The sequence below is a fragment of the Dermacentor variabilis genome, chromosome 1, assembly GCF_050947875.1.
Source record: "Dermacentor variabilis isolate Ectoservices chromosome 1, ASM5094787v1, whole genome shotgun sequence".
NCBI lineage: Eukaryota > Metazoa > Arthropoda > Arachnida > Ixodida > Ixodidae > Dermacentor > Dermacentor variabilis.
In genome coordinates this window covers 259,085,423-259,111,925 of record NC_134568.1, presented here as the reverse complement: position 1 = coordinate 259,111,925, position 26,503 = coordinate 259,085,423, and the positions used below count along the sequence as shown (strand labels likewise).

At 42.7% G+C, this 26,503-nt stretch overlaps 1 protein-coding gene across 2 annotated transcripts; it reads right to left on the bottom strand.

Annotated features, from left to right (window-relative positions):
* Nucleotides 1–1,792: 1,792 nt before the first annotated feature.
* LOC142563260 (protein C19orf12 homolog) lies at nucleotides 1,793–26,503 on the bottom strand. Of its 2 annotated transcripts, XM_075673821.1 has the most exons (3): nucleotides 26,382–26,503; nucleotides 25,991–26,210; nucleotides 1,793–11,598 (listed from the first exon to the last, which is right to left on the bottom strand). In XM_075673821.1, the coding sequence occupies exons 2-3, from the start codon at nucleotides 26,148–26,150 to the stop codon at nucleotides 11,339–11,341; spliced, it is 420 nt and encodes a 139-aa protein (XP_075529936.1). In that variant the 5' UTR covers nucleotides 26,151–26,210; nucleotides 26,382–26,503; the 3' UTR covers nucleotides 1,793–11,338. The 2 variants fall into 2 exon arrangements, with proteins under 2 accessions (XP_075529936.1, XP_075529929.1); XM_075673814.1 differs by lacking the exon at nucleotides 26,382–26,503 and having other exon boundaries at nucleotides 25,991–26,375.

The following is a 26,503-nucleotide window of genomic DNA, read 5'->3' as shown; positions in this document are numbered from 1 at the left end:
TGTTTTCTCAATGGGATTGAGCTTTCCTCTGCTTGCCTTCAACAAGCAGACATGTCAGTGAGCTTCATTTGCCTCGATTCTTCGAAAACCTTACTTTAGCCACTTTGTTGTTGTTGTTGTTGTACTTTCATTTTCACACAAGTTTGGTAGAGAATGTACTGTGGTCCAGGAACCATGATTCAATGACACAACGTAGCATCTTCTTGAAACACTTCGTAACTGCCGCTTGATTGTGCCTTTCGTAGCAAGCAGGGCAGAATCCTCCATTCAGTGCACAAATTTTTACCATCGAAATGCAGCACATCCCAAGCCAGAGCTAGAAAGAAGGCAGTGAGCTACAACTGTACCAGCAGCAGTGCCTCATGAGTTATAGTCTGTGCACCTTGCAAGTTTCACCCGTACCCAAATTGCTAAAGGCTGCTGGCTAGGTTAGTCAGCAGCAGCCACAAATCCAAATGCTGCATCACAGTATTCCATCACTAGCTATATACAAGCTAGAATTGCATTACGATAAATGTGCATGACTGACACAGACTATTACCGCCTGTACCCGAGTCTTCTCAGTGGAGCAAGCTGTTATGTGCTGCAAAGCAAGCCATTTTGGACCAACCAAAGATATACAGATACTGCTACAAGCAGACAGGTGAAACAATCATTGCTTGTGGGGCTAATCCCACTAAACAATCAATGACATCAGCAGCAAGATTTTCATTCCATGCAGACAACAAAGCTACACAGTATTTTGATACTAGAAGGTCTTGTTCAGCCCACTGTTGCACAAGGGCAGCTTTAGATGGCTACTTTGAGGATTTTAGACTGTAAAGAATATATCGGAACAGTTGAAAGTTTGGGACCACAACAGCTGCAGCTACCAATTGTTATTGAACTGTAGAGCACAGACTTCATTTATGTTACAATATATGAAATTCAGCATTGTTGATAGGCATTTTCATGGCAGCTTTTATGAAACTGCAGTCACCATTAAAGATTGTACATGTTATTTTGCTCCCATGTTTTAAGCAATTTATGTAACTTATATTGGTGCTCCATGTCATGTTTATCCTTCTCTGCACCAGAATGAGTCAGAAAATTAATCTCTAGAGGCTAAAAAAAAAAAAAAAAAAAAAAAAGTCACATGTGGGGTCAAAACAAGACGCATGGGTCATTAGTTTGAATTTTGCTTCGACTTTTATATGGATAACAGTAAAATTTCTGGGCATAAGTACTGTGCATGATTCAATTTTACTCATTGAGCTACCCATCCGTGCATGAAAACTCGGAAATGAAACTTATTAAAGAAAAGTGAATCGATCCCGACTTTCCTTTCTTCCGAGATATGTCACTTGCACACTAATTATGTTAAGATATGAAAAAAAAACTGCCATTAAGATTGCCCCCCTCGAGCTATCTTTATTACAAGAAAGGATGCTAGACTGGTTGTTTATAGATGAAAAAAAAAACCATCCCCAAGCATCTGTAAAGTACTTCACTAGCACTGTGCAAGTTTATGCTCTCAAAAATGGAAGTTGTATGGTCACTTGGGTGAGTTTGTAGGACACAGGTGTATCAGTAGTGTAAATGATGGGACTAAACAAAAGGCAGCAACACGAACACCTCGTGTTGTTCCATTGCTTTGTCCCACCCTTCGCAATCCTCTGTGAAAAGGAGGTCTACGTCTCATGTTCTGTAGAAACAGAACGAAGTACAACATAACGGCAACACTCCCCAAATCCCATTGGCAGGTGAACGTGAAGCCACAGCCATAAGCAAGTTTGATAGGAGTGCACCTTCATTATACAATCAAGTAAGAAATGTTTATTGTACCAACATAATACTTGTATGCAATCACACAGCAATGCAAAATGCAAAGTTTCTTTGGCACACAGACCACACGTGGCCTGGCTACCCTGGTTGCACAGTACTTACAAGATGTTACAAAATACAATGGATACAGCTTTATCACAGCCAATGCTTTTTCAGGCACTTGCACCATGTAACAGCACTTTGTACATAACAGAACATAAGTGGAACATTCAGAATTCTCACGCAAACTGCATGTGGACGTTACTTTTAACTATAATAAGTGACGAAGCCAAAGCATGCTAACTGATAATTTTAGAACAAAAGAAACCAGCAGTGGGCAAACTTGTCACATTTGTCCTGTGGAGGATTTGATTGCAAAGCATTTTTGCATGGCCAAATGCTCTAACAATGTGACCCTTCAGAAAAATGTCCGCTACTTCATAGCACAGTAATATGAAGTACATTTGCATGTGCTTCAAAATTTGGAAGAGAAAAGAGGAAAGAAATCCATTTCTAAAGGTTCATATAAGATGTTCACATCTTGAATCCCAAGAGAGATCGCTAGATTTTCAGTCACGGTTCTGGTTCTTGAAAGTCAAACTACAAATAATGCACATAGGAATATTTTCCCACCAACTTTCAATCTCCAATACCTCTCAATCGCTTTCAATCTTGAAGCCTAAAGAAAACTGAAGTAATCAAGTCAATATGCTTGATTACATACACTGTGCTTTGTACTGTCAATGTTCAACATGTATATAAATGTGCATAATTATGTTGAATGATATTATATTGGTTCCCTAAAATCTTAAAACTAAGCAAATGAGAAAACTGCTCGAGACATGCAAGGTTTACACTGCTAGTGGCGGAAGAATTCTATACTGACCTGTACAGTACCCAAAGCAGCCACGATACCTCCATTCAAAGTAGTAATGAACAGGTTACAGAGGCTCCTTCTATAACTAGTGATGCGGTTAGAAGAGCCTTGCAAGACATGAAATGGGGAAAAGCGGCAGGAGAAGATGGAATAACAGTCAATTTAATCAAAAACGGAAGAGACATAGTGCTTGAAAAACTGGCGGCTCTCAATACGAAGTGTCTATTGTCTTCAAGGGTCCCCGAGAACTGGAAGAATACAAACATTATACTAATCCACAAAAAGGGAGAGGTGAAATAATTGAAAAATTATAGGCCCATTAGCTTACTTCCATATTATATGAAATATTCACCAAGATAATTTCCAATAGAATACGGGCAACAATGGACTTCAGTCAACCAAGGGAACAGGCTGGCTTCAGGAAGGAATACTCTACAATGGATCACATCCATGTCATCAATTAGGTAATTGAGAAATCCGCAGAGTACAATCAGCCTCTCTATATGGATTTCATAGATTACTAAAAAGCACATGATTCAGTCGAGATACCAGCAGTCACAGAGGCATTACATAATCAAGGAGTACAGGATGCCTACGTAAATATCTTGGAAAATATCTAGAGATTCCACAGCTACCTTAATTCTCCGCAAGAAAAGTAGGAAGACACCTATAATGAAAGGGGTCAGACAAGGAGATACAATCTCTTCAATGCTATTCACCGCGTGCTTGGAAGAAGTATTCAAGCTATTAAACTGGGAAAGCTTAGGAGCAAGGGACAACGGCAAATACCTCAGCAATCTTCGATTCGCAGATGACACTGTCCTGTTCAGCAACACTGGGAACGAGTTACAACAAATGATTGAGGACCTTAGAGAGAGTATAAGAGTGGGGTTGAAGATTAATATACAGAAGACAAAGATAATTACCAATAGCCGGGCAAGGAAAAGAAAGAGTTCAGGATCGCCAGTCAGCCTCTAGAGTCTGTGAAGGAGTATGTTTACCTAGGTCAACTAATCACAGGGGACCTTGATCATGAGAAGGAAATTTACTGAATAAAAATGGGTTGGAGCTCATTCAGCAGACACTGTCAGATCGTGACTGGAAGCTTACCATTATCATTAAAAAGAATAGTGCATAGTCAGTGCATTTTACTGGTGCTAATATATGGAGCAGAAACTTGGAGACTGACAAAGAAGCTTGAGAACAAGTTAAGGACTGTGCAAAGGGCGATGGAAAGAAGAATGTTAGGCATAACGCTAAGAGACAGGAAGAGAGCGGCTTGGATCAGAGAGCAAAGAGTATAGACAATATTCTAATTGACATCAAGAGAAAGAAATGGTGCTGGGCAGGTCATGTAATGCACAGGTTAGATAACCATTGGACCATTAGGGTGACAGAATGGGTACCAAGAGAAGGGAAGCGCAGTTGAGGACGGCAGAAGACTAGGTGGGGTAATGAAATTAAGAAATTCGCAGGCGCTAGCTGGAACTGGTTGGTGCAGGACAGGGGTAATTGGAGATCGCAGGGAGAGGCCTTTGTCCTGCAGTGGACATAAAATAGGCTGATGGTGATGATGAATATTGTGATCTGCCATTTACACCGCAAAACCAGTCACTCACGGAGGACGTGACAATGGGGAACGAGTCGATGGCCTCATCAGAGCCATGCCCAACTGTTACAATTTATGGAAAATAGTTGAGCTACGCCAACTACGCCAGGAAGGGCTCTGCCAAAACAGAGACACATCACCCGACATCGGGCCAAACTGCCATGTCCACGCCGGAGACGGGGTCATTGTGCCTCCCCATTTCCAGTGCGAGTTTTGGCCCAAGCTCCCCTCGGAGGAAAAGGGCTACTAACCTCCGGATTGGCGGGGCATAATGTTATCCATCTCCTGGCGTCGGATTAGGGGAAGGCGACAGGACCAGGCCAATGGAGGGGTTAGAAAGAGGAGACAGGCACTTGGAAGAGAAATCAGCAGCTTGAACTTGAACGTGACCATCTTATATTCAGTCTTTTCTGCATCATTCTTGTACAAAATATAATATAAATGTGTGTTTAAAACATCCTGGATATCTGGGCCAGCCCCGCATTCCCTCACTCCTCCATGGTGTACGGATATCTCACATCCTCGGAACCCCGATTGCAATAATACCTAAAATTAAAGCACAGAGCAGTGCGGTTTTTTTTTCCCACTGAGAATTTTGAACATAAATTCATATTTACGATACCCGTACGTTCAGACAAACGCATGCCAATCGAGGCAGTAGTGCCCCAACTTGTTAGACTGCATCAACACTGACAAAAAGAAGTATATAAGGTAGGGGAACCTGTATAATACTGTGCACAAAACACCAGCCATTGTCAGCCCAAATGATTCTTATTGTGGTGGTCTTTTAACACTATAAAAGCACATATAATTGTAACAACCAGGGTGTAGAACCGAACTTGAATCCAAACTGAAAACCGTACCCGAACTGCGATTTTGGGAGGAACTGAACCCGAACTGATATTTTCAGAATGTGCCTGAACCCGAATTGAACTTGAACTGAAAAAAAAAAATAACAGTTACTGGTTCAGCACAACACAGTTCAACTCTTTCAGGCACAGTGGTCAGCGTTCCTGACCAAATAAATTTTTTTTTGCAGTGCCATCTACTTGTTTAGCTGGAAAACAAGTGTTCACTTTGCCCCTTCAGTCTTCTTTGAAAGTGTGCCATATGGTGCTAGTTGTCTAGGGAGAGTTTTTTTTTATTGTCAAGCAACAGACTTATAGCCAGCATGCCATTTCCAACACTGAACCCTGAAATTTTCTACTAATGCAAAGGTATGTGAACTTACACAAAACTTTTTTCGGATGTAACACATACCGCAGGAGTATATCCTACTGGCTGTAGTGGCAAAAATACGCTGTGGATCAACTTGATGCTGCACTGCGATATTTATTATGGTGGTCACCTACACTGATCACCATGCTTGAAAGGGGTTATAGGTGGGGTCACAGATTGTAGAACCGAAATTCAACATGAAATTAAATATGATGTTCAAAATCTTTTTTCCAGTTCGATATGAAGATATTCCTTCCGACAATGACAGCTATGCTGGAGGCAACAGCTCAAGCGATAGCGATTATGACCCAGAAGAGGATATCCAAGATCACAATTGTCCGATGCTGACTTCGCAATTCCACATGTAACCGAATTTGTAGAGTTCGCTATATGTGCAATCTAGTCCATGCATTAGCAAAAAAGAGAGAGAGAGAGAGACCGGGCAAGCTCGCACTTGGTCGCGCGAGGTTTGAAACAGCGAAACACCTGTCTCCATATGCCGTATTGACCATTGTCCAATGCTGACTCCACAATTCCACATGTAACCGAATTTGTGGAGTTCGCTATCTCTACAACCTAGTCTATGCATTAGCAAAACAAAACAAAAAAGAGAGAGAGAGAGAAACACCGGGCAAGCTCGCACTTGGTCACGCGAGGTTTGAAACAGCGAAACACCTGTCTCCATATGCCATATTGAACATAGTCGTCGAATGTTCATGAACAGTATTTCGAGGGGATACCTTTTGTTCCTCCACCTTGTTCAAACATGGTAGTCCCGCTGGCTTGGGTGGCTACTTGAAGCCGTTTGTCATGCTGAACTGTGGCACCTTCCCACATAAGACTGTTTCTCAACAGGTCCTACACAGCCGCATCTCATCGTGGTCGCTGGCCTCTGGGAAGATGTCTCGCAGCACACGCATGCCTTGTGCACACTTCTCGACAGACCGAACAGTGTTGAGCATCGATAGGTTTGAGTCAAACCACAGTCGATTGCAGACTCAGCAGGAATGTCCAAACTCCAACGAGAGGAACTCATGTTGAAACCGAGCACTGGCACCCCCAGTTGAAGTGCGAGCTCGGCGTCGCTCGTACTCCGCCTCTCGCACTGCAGGGTCTTGGTGTAATCGTCGATGCTTCGCAGCGATCCTGGCTCTCTCTCGATTCGCGTATTCCGAGTCTTTGCGTAGTCGCAACCTGTTGGCTTTGGCCTCTCTGGCCAAGTAGGTTGGTTCAGCCTGTTGTTGCCACTGTTTCTCCCACATCGCAACAAGTCTAGCTTCGCAGTTCGCAGCCTCTTCTTCGGCAGTACAAACTTTCTTAGGCCGCCCCATGGCGTTAACTGACCGAGTGCCACCGAGCACACGCTTTCACATCCTTTTCAAGGTCAAGCGCATGCGCATTCCTAACTGTTATCATGGTGCATGTGCAGATCTCTGCGCGGCGGCGAAACTGGCTGCGTGCAGTGTCTCTGCTGGTGGGCATGGCTTAGCACTAGCTGCGGCGCAGCGGTGAAACCGGCTGCGCACAGTGTCTCTGTCGGTGGCCGTCGGTGGAGTTTTATGATATGCGGTCCTTTTTACGTCGAGCAAGAACAGCTTCACTGTTAAAAGGTGCTCACACTGAAGGTGTGCAAAATGCAGCATAAAGGCACAACCATCAAAAACAGTTTGGATGTGCCAAATCTGCAATGTGTCACTGTGCCTTCGGAAGGGAAAAAATTTTTTTTTCAGACTACGACAAAAAGCAATTTTCAATGTGGAAAGTGCAAAGTATGCCGCTACATCACAAAGTACTACATGATAAATATGTTCTATGTAGAGACCCTTTCGGCATGGTGGTCAGCAACACTGACTACCTTGTCGGAACTTTATTATGAATAGTATTTTTTTTAATGCGTGCAATATGCTTTCTGTAACTGTTCTCAATTCCAGCATTAAAATTGACGATTTAAAACAAAGAGAATTTGTGTGCTTGAAAGAGTTAACATAACAGTTCTGCAGAAACCCGCAAGGTGAAGTAATTAATAAAGGGAAAATCAGACATCCATACGTTAGGAGAAAATGCTACGAACTGGTGAATTTTCCCTTTATTATTTGAAAGAGTTACGTACATAAGGTGACAAGACGTGCTCAATAGTTTACATTATTCTTCAAATAGCTACATCTTCAATCGGCACACCTTACTAGCAGATTCTTACGACTGATGAATTTCGCTGTGTGTGAGGATGGGGATAGACGATGGGCGTCTGCTGGTAACTATGGCCACCTCGGCAGAGGTTCTTGTACTTCTGGGGTGCGATCTTGTACGCATTCCAAAGTCGAACGGAGGCAGTCCGTTCTCTACGTCTCGAAATAGGCGGTTCGTTCCGTTGCGTTCGTCCGACAGCAGACCACACGGAATGATTGACAGCAGATATCACGTCACAAGTGACGTCATGGCATTCGTCACGGTTCAAATTGACCAATCGTGTGCGGCTCGGTGAAACGGATCGCCTCCGTTCTATTTTGGAACGCATACAAGATCGCACCCCTGAAGTCAGCCATGCCAGTAGTGTTCTGCCGCCAACAAGTTGTTTCAAGGGCTCCGTAGAGTCAACAATTCCGGCGACATTCCCAATTCGGCCTGTTAGGTCAACTTGTTACTAAAACTAGACAAACACAGAGCAGAAATGACGATGTCCTCAACGAGGGATATGAACGAGTTCTGCTACATGACTTATTGTAACCATAACACTGCGGTTGCTAATGAATGCTGTCATCTTCTCAGTAAGTAATAACCGCCAGAGTAAACGGCATGCGAAATCTGCTTTTGTTACATCCCATGGTTCACTGCATATTTGGTGCTTAGGCAAGCAGAGTACAATGCTCTTCAAGTTGTAGAAATTATTCATGGGGCATAATGTATGTGCTTTGACCCCTTTGTCTGTGCTTAGTCAGTGCAAGACTACGTGCACGTGCAGATGCGCAAGAAAGATCGACATATGGTTCAGCACAAACTGGGCTTGTTCATCCTTTAGAAGCACCAATGTCTTCACCTGCTGCTAAAAAACCAGCAAACTGAGCGAAATGTTAAATGCTGGGTTCTGCCTTTGCTACAGACTAGAAGATGGAAGTTTTACTTTATGTAATACAATGTTAATTTCTGCTGTCTTTGACCCCATAGATCACATGCCACAGTCCACTCACCACCAATCCTGTAGTAAAACCTAAACCAAAATGCAAATTAACTGATTCTGCTGCTGTCAAAGTAATGAGTTTGGAAGCTATGCAAACCTTACGACGACTCAGGGATTTTCACTACTGACCCATGTCATTAATATGAATATGAAAACTCCCCTCTATCTGTGCAAGTCATTCGTAAACTTCTGCCTCCTCTTGATGAAACTTACAAGTCGATAGCACTGTGCAGTATATCTCCATAGGGCAAGATAAAAGTGACTGCACCGAACCAGTCTGCGAACCAGTTCAGTGTTACGAACCAGTTCATGAACCATTCAGAATTTTTATTTCTCTGAACTGGAACTGAACTGGAATGGAATCGCAGTGCATTGAGCCTGGTGCGAACCATATTTTTTTCATTTCAACGCCCTGGTTACAACTACATAAAACCCCTAAAACAAACCTCAAATCTACTGAGATTGTAAAATTGCACTACAGAGAAACACTGCCACAACAAAGAGGGCTAAATTGCTTTCAGCACACACGCTAGACAGCATCAATGGTTCCCATATACTTTGTGGTTAACATGCTGGACTCAATACAAATGTCTAGCAAGTGCCCCTCGATCAATTACTTTGATCTACATTCCAGCTATGTGACCGAACCAATGCACATCCTACCTTTTCTTGCAGTTATCGAACAAAATGAGGTGTGTGCATGCTCTGTATATTCAGAACCCACCGCATAGCTCAGTGGCTATGGCATTGGGCTGCTGAGCTCAAGGTCGTGGGTTAGATCCTGGCAGTTGTGGCCGCATTCCAATTGGGGCAGAATACATGAACACATATGTACCGTGTATTGAGTGCACATTAAAGAACCTCAGGTGGTCCAATCAGGTAACAATCTAGAGACTCCCACAACGATGTGCCTCAGATTGTTGTTCGGGCATGTAAATTCCAGAATTTAATTTTACATTCAGGTAACGCAGATTACAAGCAACTTGTAATTGGTTTCTCAAGACAAAAGTTCCTGCTACAGCTGCAATCCTTCACAGTTCACCAAAATGCTGAATTGGGCTGGTTGGCACATATATTGTATAAGACAAATAAAACAGTACAAACAGGAAAAAATTGGTAGCAACCTGACATAGCATGCAAAGCACGACACCTGGCACCATTTCTTTTTCTTTTTTCTGTCATTCTCACCAACCCATTAATTGCTACTGTAGATTTTACTCCGAATGATATTATGTTGGGACCCAACAAAAAATTAACACATGAAAATGTGCATTTCTAATATGGACATCATAATAACATTGTGGCTATGCCTGCTGAGCTCTGGCAATGACATCTGGCTCTTAGTCCAATTCTACTGGTTCTATTTATAATGTTCTTGCACTAGGCTTTGCAATACTCAACAATGCAAGTGCTATGATGTTGCATCTACACATAAATGAGTTACAAACAACTCATTGCATGCACTCAATTTTTTCTCAAGGATGGCAGGACACACAAGTTACCCATGTAACAGAAGTATTACACAAGACAAAAGATGTTAGCAATGTTGTCTGATGCTAATTAAAATCACATAAGGCATAAATATAATGAAAAATTTGTTCAATTTGACATACCTTTTCTCAAAACATTTGTCACACTGCAGCCCACCAACAGCTTCCAAACTGCTGCTACTAGATAAACTAGTAAATAAACTTACAATAAGAAGCAAACACACAAAATACAAACAAATAGAATGTATACAGGGTGCAGGCTGCTATGATGCTATGTTGTGCATATTGATGAATATGGCTTGATTCACTTGAGATCTTCAAATGACTGCATTAAAAGAATCTGGCAGTCTGTCACATGCAAAAAACACACACACACACTCAAACACACATACAAAATGATTTATGCTTCATTATAGATCCTTCAGTGCCTTCGTGCCCCTAAAAGAAACGAGTAGATCAGTCAGAAGCATCAGCAGTGTCATTTGCCGCTGCTGCCTGAGACAGAACCTTCACTGTTACGATAGGCACCAGTTTGTACCTTGCACCTTCACGTGCTCAAACAATGTTTTACCTTGCAATATTTTTTCATTCAAACATATTTTTTTTCTTTCAGCTTCACTCTCTTTCACAATAGCTGATGCCTGCACAAGCAGCCTGGATTTCTTTTGGATTGATGCCTGCTTTACGAGTTTGGGTTAAATGAAATGCATGAACAAGCCTTGTTTGTCAAATAGTGGCCACACTGAATATATCGTAAGTTAAATACCTCAAATTTAACTGTCTGGCATATCAATGAATTAAGCTTGACCAAGTGTCCCAATAGAAGCTTGTAAAATTTACACTTTATCACATGTGTAAATATATTGCCAGATCGCAAGCCATTTATTCAGCAGGCTCTGTATTAAACATTTTGAATTTGAATAGTAAATTGTAATCAGCATAATTTTTGAAGGCATGATTTGACTGACAAAATTTCTTTCCCAGTACACGGAGGTAAAATTACCTCCTTAGTAGGATTATGGAGCAATGTCGTAAAAGCAAATGGGTCTTAGTGCTCACATATGAATATGAATTTGCACATGTACACACCAAAGCAGCTCAGAACAAGGATCATGCTGCCACAGGCAGAAGAACTCCAGAAAGTGGTATTCCTAAGGTAACAATCTTCAGTCGATAATTTCCAACTGCATCTGACTGTGAAAATAATCAATTATACCACGAATGATTCGCTTTTTGATATGGATATCACCACATAGGAGAGCTGCCAACTCCACCACATCTGCAACTTCAATTTCAGCGAAAGCTCGCTGAACAGCAGTGATGAGGTCGTCCTTTTGGTCATCAGACATGTTGCTGATAATCTCTGCAGCAGACACAAATTTGTCCTGCATCATTATTGCAGCTGCACAGCCACCAAGAGCCCCACCTGCAAGGAGGACGCAGGTGCATCACTTTTCACTCACCAGAAACGATTTTTTTGTGGATGAGGAAGGTGAATTGCTGTAAGACCTCTCTCAAGACATTTGCTTAAACCTTTATGGACGAGTGTTGCTTACAACCAACGCACCAGAAAAATATGTTTTTCTTGCAGAGTTTTGGATATGAGTATGGTTTTTGGCTAAACGTATTCAGTCAACACTGAAAGACAGGCAGCAAGCATCATTTGTTGGATCAGAGCAGGAACAGAGGACAAGGAAGATGAAGCTCGGTGTGCAAATGGCTGCAAGATCCTCTGCTGCACTGGTGCAATGAAACGCACAAGTGCACCTTTGCTTCACATCCAACAAAAACTGCCTCTACAAGTTCCACAAGCAGCCATAGGTGGCTTGGGTAAAGCTCACTTCCAATGTTTAGTCTGTTGTTGCCCACCCATTGCTGCAAAAGTTGCAAAAGTTTCTGCAAAAAATTATATGTATATATATATGTATGGGCAACAACAGGCTGAACATTGTAAGTGAGCTTTTAATCATTTTTTTATTTTTTAATATCCTTATTCTCAGTGTATTTTCATATTTCTATGAAAGAAACATTTCCTTTGGGCATTTTCATGTCTCATCCCTAGATGGTAAGAGGGAAATAATATAATGTTAGTCCTGGAAAATTTTAGCATTCTTGCAGAAACAAAAGAAATATGAAAGTGAGCATGCAATAAATATGATTTTATTGCCTTCATCTGGAATTCTTGATGAGAAAAATATACATGTTGCAGTTAAACACACATTATCGTGCAGAGAGGGCATTCTGTGTATAGTATTGCAATACTGAAGTTACACTTGGCAAGTGTTTACCACAAGCATAGATTTCCAGTACTGGACACACATTGCTAGGCAATAAGTGTGTGGCTCTGAATTGAATTCTGGGGTTTTATGTGCCAAAACCACAATTTGATTATGAGGCACACTGTAGTGCCGTATTAATTTTGACTACCTGGGCATGTTTAACATGTCCCCAAAGCACGGGACATGAGCGTTGTTGCATTTCGCCACCATCAAAATGTGGCCACCGCAGTTGGGATCTGATCCTGCGACCTCTTGCTTAGCAGCACATCATCACAGCTTCTAAGCCACCACAGCAGCTCTGTGTGTAAAATCACACTTTGTAAACCGAGGCACATATATGTCAAAGCACAGATTCCACCACATATACTGCTCCTTTTCTAATAAAAAGCAACATGTGGTTTTAAATGCTGCGCTTTTCTCTGGGAAAAATATACAAAAGAAGAGGGTGGGATTGATTTACAAGTTTTCACTTGCAATATGTTTGGACATTCTTATTTATCAGGGAAAAGGTAAAAATAAAATGCAAGCTAGAATGCTATATACAGAGCATTTGTGCATCCAATATAGCTATGTTAACTTAAAGGCCAACTGTGACAAAATTTTGGACTGCGTAAAAAGCCTAGTTTCACATAGTGTAGATATATAGCAGCCCTGTTTAAAATTTCACGCTTAAAATATGAATAGATGCATAACAAAAAGCTAGCTAGCTAGTAGCTAGCTAGCATGCTAGCTAGTAAATGTTCTTTCTTTAATACAAGAACTGAAACAAAAAGCATAGCTGCCATTACCACTAACCAGATATTACATAAAACAGATCGCTACGAACCAGCGTGGCTATTCAACATGACCTCCAAGATTTCATGGCAGCCGCGGTGTGCTGAAAATCGAGCAGGCGATATATGTCGGGATTTGTGTCACATCCACTAATCACTAGATGCATGCATCATCTGCTAAGGTGCTAGTGATATCTGAAGGTTGTTAGGAAAATTAGACAACTACCAGCCCTGCAGCATTGCCATGATTGCTTCAGTAATATATATAGTAGAACCTCGTTCATACATTTTGGAAAAAAATGCGAGAAAAACTTACTAACCGGGAAAACGTACGATCCGAAGTAACTAAAAAATTTGACAGACTCAACTATTGTTAACATCTACGTAATGCGAAGCGTCGCACGAATTGTTGCGGCATGAGACACCGGCGCGCGTCGACCTGGTGGTGTTCCGGCATCCAGAGACGCATCGTGTTTTCGTATTGCATGTTTTAAGAGGGCGACGGGAAACCGAAACGAAATCGGGCTCATGGCCGATGCTGGATGCCGCCAAAGCGAAACGTGATGCCCACATGGCGCCGCCTGCAGAAGGGAACGGCAACGAGTTTGGATTATCGCCCGCAGGTTTCGATCGCCCGTGCCTCGCACCTTTTCCTGTTCACATGGGATCTAGCAGTGGGAAAACGTATACGATCGCAGTCTACAGCAAGGAAGGGCGGCGCATTTTGGTTATCGCCTATTAAAAGTGCGCGCTGCGCTTCCGCCGGCACCACGCGCTGTGAAACAAATAAGCGAAGATGTTTATCGCAATAGGATTGGCAGTGACGGCTGTTAATGCCGCGTACAACGACGTCGGAGAATGTTGGCTGGTACCGAAGTGAGAAGAGTGCGCGCCGGCGAGTACTGCGGTGAAAGTGCCGTGGCGGGCAGCTATATATATACTGCTCGATCGCGCGCGCTTCGCCCTTTTTCTTGTTTACATGGGATCTAGTGGTCAGAAAACGTGTCATACGATCGCAATTTGGCGACGTACTGAACGTTGGTACCGAAAAATTGTGTTTTCGGGGGATGTATGAACTGGTAAAAAATGAGCGTAATTCTATTGGGTCACTGTGTTCTCGATTGAGAACGTTGGCGCCGGGCATAGAAATTCTCACTATAACGCTAAAGGCAAATCTGGCACCCATTGTCTATGGGAGTTTCCTAAGGTGCACCGTGCTGTCATTCTGTCATGGACACGACCTACTGGAACTCCAGACCTGCACCAGCATATCAAGCTTCTATGGGAGCCACTTGCGCCCACTCTCGTTCAACCGTTGGCCGTCGGTGTCGCTTTCATACCGTGTTTTATAAAGCCCCTTAAACTTCGTAAAGTAGCGACACTCTCCTCCCCCGCCTTCACTCCTCCTCGTTTCTCCTCTCTTTTACGCTCCCTCCTCAACCGTGGCACCGCCTACACTGCTCGAGCGTATCAACGGTGCGAACATGCGCTCCTCGCCACTTCGGAAACGCTTCTCGAGCAAAAATGGCGCTGATGCACGGCGCGAGGGCCCACGTGATGCTATTAGTCCAATAGCGACGCGGCGTTGGCCTCTGCCGAAGCGCGCGAAGAGGAGGTGGCATTCTTCAAAGTATGGCACTACTTTACGAAGTTTAAGGGGTTTTAGTGCTTTATAACGTATAACGAAACAATTTATGATAACTCAATGGGAAGCTCATTACTTTTCGAAGCAAGATCGGGATGCCTTAGAACACGCACCTATAAAGCGAGATACAAGAAGGAAGAAGATGTGTGTGCTTGCTGCGGTAAAGTTAGGGAAACTATGGAGCATGTTTTATTAGAATGTGAAGACGTCTACCCAGCGGTCAATTTAGGCAGCACTGGCCTCCTTGAAGCCGTTGGGTTCAGCGAGAGCAGTGGAAAAGTACACATGTCCGCAATAGGTATTAGTAAGAGGCGATTGGAGGATTGATGGAAGAAAAGTAGGGAAACAACAAAAAACGGAGGCGTACAAAAGCACAGTTCGCAATAGGGGATCAGAAAATTTGGGTGTGGGAGTTCACAGTGTTTTTTTTCTTCTTTTTTTATTGTTTAACTTAGGTAGGACATTAGGGAGTAAAATAGCAAGAGCTTGGTGGCGCAACCCACCGCCCCGTTCCAAAGGGGACGGTCATAGCATCCATCCATCCGTCGGCTACTTTCCGGTTCACTGGTGCGGCATTGCAATTAGTATGGCGGCTGTTCTGTTATGCCGAACTGCTTGCCTAGTTGGTGATGTTTGCAAACACAGTGACAGTGACGTCACAAGGCTTTGATCGGTCACTTGGTTCCAAAAGTTTACTGCCCGAACATGAAAAATGTCGTTGCGTGTAGGCCGCTGCTCTCTAAAATAGCGTTAAATAGCCACTCCTATTGCCTTTTTCAGGCAGTAGCAAACCGCACAGCTCTTGCAGATTACTGTAAGTCACATTGTTTATAGAGTTCATACAGTACACAACAGTTTCATTGTATACGTTGTAAAGTTGGCTTCTGCGCTCTTTAGAAAGTGGGGACTACCGTAAAGTTCGACGACAGAACGATTACCATTCATTTTAACTCATAAAAGTTCTCCGTGAATGCGTCACGAGTTCAAAAAGAGAATTATGCATAGAGCGTCACTGCCTACGTATCTTTCGCACTACCATTATGCTGCCGCCGTACCACGAAGAAAAGCTAGCTTTGCAGTTTGAAAAGACTACACAAGGTATGCAGTGCAGCACATTTTACAGCACTGGGATCGCTTTTGCAAGCTTTCTACTGTGCTAGACATCCAACAACATTAAAAATGAATTACGCTCACCTTTCCTTGGAACAGACTCGATCAACCTATTGCACATATCGGGCGCAGTACTTACTTGTGAATACTTTTACCAGCTGATCTGCCTTTCTCTACGGCACACAGCAGTAAATCCTAATGTCATCTATCACATTAGGCTATCTGCAATGAACTCAAAAAAGCTAGATTATTCTATGAATCTTTCAGAACATTTTTTTGCAGTCTCTTACGGAGGTTAGGAAAGGAAAATTTATGCCGTTTAGCATTGCAGCTGCCACCTATGCTCGTTGTTTACCTTTCTTGCACTGCTCCTCCTCTTCTAATTTTACTATTCAAACGCAATTAAGCATTTACAATTTTTTTTCTTTTGATATTTGTGAATTTATTCATTTACCACCAATACAAGTGCTTTGGGCCTGCCGAAATGGCAGCACGAGTGCTGAGCAGATCGCAGAAGCAGACAAACGCAAACAGGTTATAAGTAGCACCACTCTGCCCATATGCTCTTTTCCTAATAGCAAAAAGGGGCTACATAGTTTGTCTGGCAACTCGGTGACTTGGCAGAGTTTTCGAAGGATGAGAGGATGAGCACACCTCGGCGTAAGGACTACTGTTGTCTAGTGGGTTGCAAAATCGCATACAGTACATTAAAAGGTCAAGCAAAACTCTCGCTCTTAGGAGTCCTTAAATACGAAGAAAGGTGCCGGGTGTGGGAGCGCAATCTTCACCGCACTGATCGGCCCTTTGAAAGTCACCGACTTCATTTGTGAGCTGCACTTTGATGCAAAGTACATACCGAGGCATCATGTGCATATCATTGAAGGAAGTATCTACATAGCGTGGAAAGCCTGCGCTTCGGTCTGATGCAGTATACACAATCTTCCCATATCTTCTGGAGTATCTTTATGAGCAGCCCACACACAAGCAGCCCACGCGACAGAGAACGGCCTCACGTGCAACCAATGAAGGCCTGTCATCAAAGAGAATGCCCCCGCTATCGGTTGAACAGTCATAGACATTGAAGGCATGTGACAATGGAAACCTGTGTGAGCTCAAAGATAAGACCACCTATAACATGCTTTCTAATTCAAGCAAATATAAACAATGTGTTTTGCTTTATTCACCCAGGGGACCTGGAAAACAAACTATGTCTCAGACGTATGATGCATAAAAATAAGAAATAAAGAAGTCTTTCTGCAAATATTTTCAAAACACACATATAACCTAAAAAAAAGTGCTGCACGTAACGAATAATGTGGCCTGCATTCACCCTAAATGCCAAATTGCTGCCATTATTAAGGCATTGGGGAAATTTTGTTAGTATAAAACATATCGCCTTGAGAAAGGCAGAAAACGACGGTTTACCAATTTTTATTTAACACCTAATTAAGCCACATAGTTCATTTATTCCTGTACCTTGTCCAATTCCTGTAGATGAACCCCATTTCTTCACCATATGAGCTCTGAATTTCGTTCTCTCACGACACAGTGAAAACACGCACATTAGGTTTAAAAAGGAAAGCAAAGTACAAACGCGATCCATCTGATTGCGGTCTTGCTCAAATGCAACTGCAACGCTGCGTTCGAGTACAGCCATGCTTCTGTTCGGCACGCTCTGACCCTGCTGGACAGTGCCTCCAGCGCGCACGGTTGCGGCGTTCATAAGAAGGCCACGGTGGTGCCATTTGGATTTTCAATAAAAGCTGCCTCAGCGCGGAGCCCTCGTTGGACCCACTCACCCAATCTAGTACACTCTACGCGCAGTCCCGCCAGGCTGCCGAGGCACCGGATTGGCCAGAACTTGAGAAGAAAGAGACGGCAGCGCCGCCGCAAATTTAAATGTTTTTTGCTTCACACACACCACTTGCCGCACTTGCCGTGGCCTCCGTTGGACCCACTCCCCCATTCTAGTGCACTCTACTCTAGGTAATACATAGTGAGAAACCCTATGGCGCCATGAAAACATACGTAATGGGAACGTGTCAATGAGGTTCTAGTGCACATCTCACTTATAACCAATTTAGCCTAAGTAATTTTTTGTTGCAGTTGGCCTTCAAGAAACCACAAATTATTTAATGCTTCAGTGCTCACTATTTGAAGTAGTTTAGTCTGAGAGTCAGTCACAGCTGCCTGCTAATAAGTGTGCATATCATCTGTAAACCTCTATCATCTGTGAATAATAAAAAAAGCAGCTTCTTTTATTTCCATATCGCCTGGGCATACCCTGCAAGACAGTTTGTTGTGTTGCAATATATCCATTTGCTTTCACATTTTATGCCACATCCCTTATAGTACTTAATTTCCCTTGCTACAAGTACAATGAAAGTCCTCATCCATACCCTTCTATATGTTTAAAAAAACTTGTAGCAGGGCTAGTTGGGTCATGTGTAGGCAAGGTGTACCCTATGTGCACATAACATGACCATGAATGTAAAGCGAGGGGAAGACTTTTGGTCTCAGAAAAAGAAATAATAACAAATACACACACGCACGCACACACACGTTTAAATATACCTTACAGGCCCAAAGGGCATTAAGTAAGGGAGGGTTTAATTATTACAATGAAAGTACAGTACAAGCAAACTAGTAAGGAACAGGGTTACGAAGCAAGTGAACATAAAAACGTAATGCAACAAAGTAAATTGCAAAATACAAAAGGTTCCAAAGCAATTGAACAAAATAAAAAGAACCAAGGAAAGAAAGGTAACAAAAATGCAACACAGCAAAATACATTTGCGAAATAAGCAAATTTGCAAAATAAGTCTGAGGCTGCAAATTTCTAAAGGTAACTCGTAATATTTGAGCAAATTCAGCATTAATGCAAACAGGTCTCCTTAACGTGAAATAAGTGCCTGTCTTTGCATTTTTTTTCTATGTGAATGTCTCAGGCTACACTATAAATACCTTTTATTCAATGTGTGTGCAGTTCAATATCTACTTACATTTAAATCTGATAATTATTTATGGAATAAATACTTTGATTTCTTGAAAAGCTATACTTTAATGGTAAGTTATAGCCAGTTAACTGCAGTTTACAGCAATTAAAGAGGCAAACAGGTTGCTGAATGCTAATCAGAATAGATGGTTGGCACATTAAAAAAGTGCAAGAGTATAGGTATCCTATTATTGTGTGCCACATTAAACAGCATACAGAAGCTACATAAAATTGCTGAAAGTTTTGGAAAAACAACGAAACCCAACAATTTCTGCAAGGTTCAAAATCTAAAGCTCATAAAAAAATAGCTTACGGCATACTGCTACCTGACATAAAGAGAAGTCACTCTGATGTTAATAATTCATATACTATAAAGAGTCTAAAGTGTTAATCATGCCAACTGTCAAATAAAGCAAAACATCTCATCATTAAGGAACTACTGCATTGTATTAAAGAAATCTTTATCTGCAACACATTTGCAGCTTTATGCTTCCGCCCTTTTGTTTATGCATGGTGCTTCATATTTTGTTCTACATTTCTACATGTTCTACATAAAATTCTCAGTAAAGCTGAACATCAATAAAAATTTTAACCCAAATAATCAGAACCTTTTATTTAATGAACTAATCAAATTTATTCACATTAGATAAAAACTATGTGCGGCTATGCTATCGTAAACACCAGAGACCAGCGGAGCTGGGGGAAGGCTAGTAGTAGTGCCAAAGCACACACAAGACATACAAGTGCAGGCAACGCGTCCCTACGGCATCCGCCAAAGGCATTTACTATGGTGCACTGCTACTTCGTGCACCTACAGAGTGGGCCAGAGAGAAGAGAAATGCACTTAACCACACTTTCGCCACACCTCATATGCACGCTGCGCTTCAGGAGTCCTCACTATACGTGGCCTTCCCATAGCACTGTCACAACACAAACCAGTTGAGTTCTTCTTTTACATAAAAAAGTGCTGTTACGTCAGTCCCTGCTTTGTATGCTACAGTTGCTGCTTCCTGGTAACTGCAGCTTATGCAACCATAATCTTGAGTAGAAAGCACTTGCGGCAAATGCTATGCGCGAATGCGAGCTTTCTGGTTCTTTCTTTTCTTTCACCCACACAGAATAGCCAGTGTTGCGCACGCGTGGAGGGAAGCGCCATCTGCTGGTGCTGCAAGGGACCCAGGGGCACAGCCAGTGCGCACCTCCCGAGTGTTTGCTCACAGAGACGACAGACCCGTTGGGAGGTAGAGCTACACAGCTTCGCTGTAAGAATGAAAACTGGCGAATTATGTACATAAATTTTGAAGAAAGCACAAACCATGCTTTGTGCGAGCAGATATTCAAGCATGCCAAACTCATTCAGACACAATCATAGGTCCAGCTGTGTAGGCAAAAAAGTTTAGCCCTCTTTTTCTTTTGGCAGTGGAGAATCCCCTTGCTTATGAACAGTTACATCAGCTGCACTGAACAGGTGCTCACATGGCACTGTTGCCAAGACACACAATGTCGTCTTTAGAACAGGTATTTATTTATAACTTGTGGCGTGGCACCCTGCACCTGCCACCACTGTAAAGGATCCAATTTGTCATCAGTAACTTCTGGCATTGAACGGTATGACAGCAGCTAGCTTGATGCTGTTTTCTCTCCATTCCTGATGAAAAAGAGTACTTTCATTTTTATATGTTAGCACTCATGGGGTACTTCATGCACTTTTCGAGGGCTGTGTGCATGTGTGTGACCACCTAGCTGGGTCATTGGGTAGTCTGTGGTTGAATGGTTAGCACATCTGGCTTGCTGTGCTGAGGCAATAGGGTTCAAAACCAACCATCGGTCTTCAACGAATCTCGTTCACGCCGACTTGGAGCATTGGGTATGTGCCACTTGGTCTGTGCTGGTATTCAACGAACCTCTTTGATGCCAACTTTCGTCACTGGGCATGTGCCAGTAGATGTGTGCTGCTCTTCAATGAACATCTTTGACACCAACTTGGGTAACAAGGTATGTGCCACAGGGAATGTGCCGCTCTACAATGATGAAAAAGATTCCTTAAATTTATCCGATGCTGAGCAGATTCGAACAAATATCACAAGGGTTCATCAAGGACAGCAGGCTGCACCACAAATGCACTGGGTATGTGCCGCTTTTCAATTAATGCCTTTCACGCTAACACTTTAGTGAGCTGCGCCATGAACGCAGTGAATATGTGCCACTCTTCAATGAACCTTCGGGAACTTGGGTCGCTGAGCATGTGCCACTGAGTGTGTGGCAAGTGAGAAAACAATTCTCAGTGTTCGCAGGCATTGGTATGCCATGCTTCACGCCTCGAAGGTCACGCACTGACTTCTGGGCAGTGCCACTAGATGGTGCAGCTTACCCATAAAGAAGCACGAGAGAGGAGCCCGGTTGCTGCATCTGTTCCTCAGCATTTGCATGCACCGGCACGTCGTGCATTTCAGAGACCACACGCAGGCTTTGTGGCACTAGACGATGCTAAGCTTTCTTAGGGAAGCATGAAAGAGGAAGCCTGCTGCCCCACAAATAACTCGTTTCGACTGTGACAATAAGTTGTGCTGCTACATGTTGCTTCATTGCACGATTCTATAGAGAACAGAGTTGCTAACTGGCCCATCTGTAGAGGTAGTATAGGCGGCTGTACATATAAGCTGATTTATGATATAATAGTTCTGCGGAAATGCGCAAGGTGGAGAGCAGTAGCTAATAAAGAGAAAATTAGATATCCACCTAATCATAGCAATTGCTACAAAGGAAACCCATACAGGTTCCCCGAAAGAAAAGCCTCGCAGTTGAAGAAAAACTTGTCCTCGTCCGGGACTCGAAACCGGGACCACCCCCTTTCCAGGGCAACTGCTCTACCATCTGAGCCAACCTGGAATTCTAACCCGGTATCTGTGTAGACTGTTGCCACCGTTTTATTATTACCACATCCTAAAGCAGTCTGCAAGACCTCTTGGACACATTGATCTACTGTGTATTATTCATTTACACGTGTCTCACATTCAGTGTTTTCGATCGAAACGCCCAGCCCATCATTAGACCAATGTGCAAAGATGCCGAGGTGGACATCATTAGCGATTGAAGTCCAGAAGTCAGCTGTTGAACTGGTGGAAGTGGCTGTAGAAAATTCATCTTAAAATCTGCACTTCTTCGCGTTAAAACAGGGTGTTCACCCGAGCACTCATCACATGACAGGACAGTGGCTGGTATGGAGAGTCCAAGGCTATCTGAAACACTTTCACTAGTATAGCGTCTTTAGCAATAGTCAGAGGCCAACTAAAAAATGATCCATGAAGTAAGAGCTTGCACTAGACTTTCTTCCTTCTGTCCTGATTGTAGGCTGCCAGAGTAGGTGCCTATGGTTGCTTGCTGTTCCTCGTGCGACTTTTGCTGCATCAGCAAACCTTTTGCTTTCAAATAGGACCGCCATTTCCTTGAGAATTTTTGTATTCGTGTCATTCGGTCTAGCATCTTCAATTTTACTGTGGCCTGAAGCTTCTGTTTGCAATCCACGACAACTTGTTCAGTTTTTTGCAACACCTCAAGGCACAGCAGCAATAGGCTGGTCATTTCACTTCCAAACATCTATGATACGTCATTGTTTATGCTCTGCCTCCGCTCCATAGCAAATTGGATTTTATACTTCAACATAATCAGTTTGTTTTTGTAGCCTACAAGAAGGGGATATTCTTGGTATATTTTATAAACAGAAGTGCTTGAGGCATGGCAGCCTCCAGCACTCCTGCACACTCACCTCAGAAAAACGCCTTCATGACAGTAGAAAGTTTTAGAATAGGGCACCCAAAAGCTTGGGGCCCCAAAGAGCTTTGCGGGTGTCAGCGTTGGGGCATGCAGTAGTGAAGAGTGAAGGCTTCAACCTGTCTACCGGCCACAGCATCAGGGGTTGCAAGATCCTAAGATCTGAGTGGCAAAGGCAGGGCAGGCTCCAAATCTTCAACTACAACAAGGAGAACAGTGTGAAGCAAGCGGTTGTCCTGGTTTATTCCTGTGTCCCCTGCCCCGCTTTGCACTGCACCAAACAGTCATTTAGAATAGAGCTTTGCGTTTGTGGATAGCACCTTGCACTGGCAGCACCACTATGGTGTCAAAGAAAAGCTATTATGAATAATTAAATAAAATATACCATTTATGATAAGAAGAGTAATTTTGACTTTAGTGTTTTCGTGTTTCATTACAATTTAGAGGCTATTCTATTAGCAGCAAGCAATTTGTTGCATTTAGTTACGAGTAACCAACTTTACGTGCCTTCACCAGCCAAGTTAAGCCGTGTTACGCCTATAAGCCATGAAATTGACAATCAGTGGCACCTAATGAATCAATCCTTATTAATTACACCCGTTAGCTGAGAGAAAGCGATAACCGCAGTCACCTGTCCTAGTTTACGAATTTTATGCGTTACCATGAGTCGGGCCCAGTATGGTGCTAGGTTAGAGCCATCGCTTCAATGGGTGCCAGCATGTTTGTTGACACAAAGCTTTTAGGGCAGCTTCTGGGGCTCCCACAAAATCGACGAAATAGTGTGCCCAATGCAAAACCCAAAGGCAGTTTGCATCTCGTGCATGCGCAGTGACTTCGACGCTATTCCTTCGGGGCCCCTATTCTAAAACTCTCTAGTGTCTCACCCTGCCAAGGCATGTGTTGTGAAGGTACATGGCTACCCAATGGCACAATATGAAGTGGGGAGTGAATTTCAAAATTTTCTCTCCTAAAACAACAATACCTGCCATTTAAACTTCCTGAAACAAATTTTGAGGTGTCCTTTTATGAAATAAACAACATTTCCATACAATACTTAAAACTGAAAACATGACACAAATGTTCTTTATTAACTTCAGGATGAATCTTGACCCAAATTTCACTTTTGTTGAAAGCAAAACTATGAGGGTGAATCAAAGTCTTTGCTCCTATTTTTTTTCTTTTTTTTTTTAGACAAATTACGGCTGTGAATGCGAAGTCAACATATCCATTCCCAGCGGTGGAGCTCTCTTGGACAGGCCTGGCTTTATCTGCCAGTAGCTCCGTGGTACGGCGCTTCTGTCAGTCGTTGAAGATGGTGGTTGTGCTTCACATGTCTATGGCAAACAAGCAGCAAACTGCGATTCGTTCTCTACGGAGCAAGAGACGAACGCCCATCAAAATCCACAAGGAAATGCAGCCCACCTATAGGGAAAGGTGTCTCGCTTTGAGAAGTTTAAGGTGGTGGTGTCGCAAGTTCACAAGAGGCCATGAAGATTTGCATGACAATGACAGTTCTGGGAGGCCGCGTGTGTCGCTGACTGATGACAACATGGCAACAGGGGCATCTCAAATTTAGTGCTGCGATGGGAAAAATGTCTGAACCGGTGTGGGGACCATGTGGAAAAATAGTGTAAGGTGCATAGCATAGTGCATATTATATTTGTAATTACCTGTATGTACCTTATTTTCGCTAATAAAAGATAGGGGCAAAGATTTTCTGATTCACCCTCGTACTTTAGTCAACTATATGGGCACAAGACTGCCAAGAATAGTAACTGAATAAATTTTAAGTTCACATAAAAATCTTGAAAATGCCCCAAAATAGCCTTTTCGCTCACATTAAAGCTTTAGCAAAAATAAAGTTACGGCCTACAAGAGAGAGTGCATAGTAAACAAGAATTTCTCTAGGTTACTCTTTCCCTGAATCAAGCTTCACATTATGAAACTTTTTCTTGAGCATTACGTTTCGCTTTTAATGGTAGAATTCAAATAGCACTAAGGCAGACAAAAGCTTTTTTCACACAAAATATCGTGGGAATGCACTTCTTCTGACCTACTAAATGGCCACAATTTTTAGAAAGAAATTGGAAAGGTTCAAGTTCCTGGCTTGTGTGTATGCATGGAATACACGTCGATACATGCAAAGTGCCTCACACAGCCAGTCGCATGGCAATCTTGCATGTAGTCATAGGCTTCTTTCACACTCGGACAAACACTTTTATATAGCATGTATTGAGCAATAGAAAGCTGCAAATGGAGTTTTTTTGAGTGACACTTTCAATCTAATTATAATATTTGAGAAATTGAGTAATTAATTAATTAAGACATTACTTAATTAGGTGGAATGCAAAAATAATTTGAGTATCTCCAAGTGACGACAAACAACATGACCTTGGTTCTGTCCAGCTACGTTGCATTTGCATATTTTTTCAATCTTGGTGCATAATAGTTGGGTCACCCTGTATATGCATACATCTCAAATTGCACTTGTCTCCATGTCTTCTTGGTTTGATGCCGTTTTTTTTTTTAAGGGATCTGCATCAACCAGTCAACATAAAAGTTTTGTTAAGATCTTATGAAGTGGAGGCTGAGAAAAAGAGAACAATTTGGCAATTGCAGCTAATTCAAGGAGCCCATTATGCTGGCGTATTCTATAAGGACTATCAAGTGCTACTTTCGAAGCAAGGAGTAAATTTCCAGTTATTAATGCGTTTATATATATATATATATATATATATGCACACACACACACATAGTGATAGAACTCTGTAGTTATCAGTAACTTTAAAGAAAATTCTTTAAAACATGTTCACATTCAAAATAACGAGAACTGTACTGTCATGAGCTAGGTGCTACATTCCGCTAGAGAAGTAGGCGAAGGGTCATGAGGGATAAAATGGGAGGAACCAACAAACGTCGGCAGCCTAGAGTTTTGATGCAGGCGTCTGTTAACATCAAAGGCAGTACAGAGAGAGAGAGACAGAGAGCGAGAGAGAGAGAGAGATAGAATCGAGGCTTTAATGACGAACACGTGCACAAAACACTTGATTCTTTCCTGTACGCAGGGTGTAAGCGCAGATACTTCATGCGACAGTCCCGAGAATGTCCGCGCAGTTGCAGATCAGACGCGTACTTATGTTGCGGCGAAGAAATTATCGTTCAGTGACGAGCCATTGACGGGCGTTATTTATCCAACGCAAAAGACAGCTTAATGGGATACTGTAACAATTTGTAAAAGCACTCACCAACGGCTAGCCCGATTGGTCCCATGAGAATACCGGCTACCATTGCAGTTGCACCAGTGATAAGACCTCCTTTAACTGAATGCTTGAGTGTCACTCGTAAATTTTCTTCTTTGGACACCATGCACAAAACATCTAACATCTCGTCCCTCTTGACAGGCATGTCTGCGGTCAATTTGCAACGCAGATCCGGGGTCGCTACTGTAGGCGAAGTCCACTTGCGCTGAAGAGAATCAGGGAAAAGTATTTTTTTCCCGACGCTTTCTAAGCAGCAGCGGTATGACACAGCGTTAAACAATGCGTCGCAACTCTTCGAGGAAAACTAGTGCGACGTTTTCGCCTCTTATTGGCGAAGGCCTATCCTTCCTGAACAGAGCCAAGAAAATGCGCTCACCCACTCGGTCAGCTGAGGCGCCGCGAATATATAAAGATATATATATATATATTAAAGCCCACTTGCCCAGCGACACTTGCCGTTGGCGGACGTAAACAAACACCATGCGATTCCGCTGACGT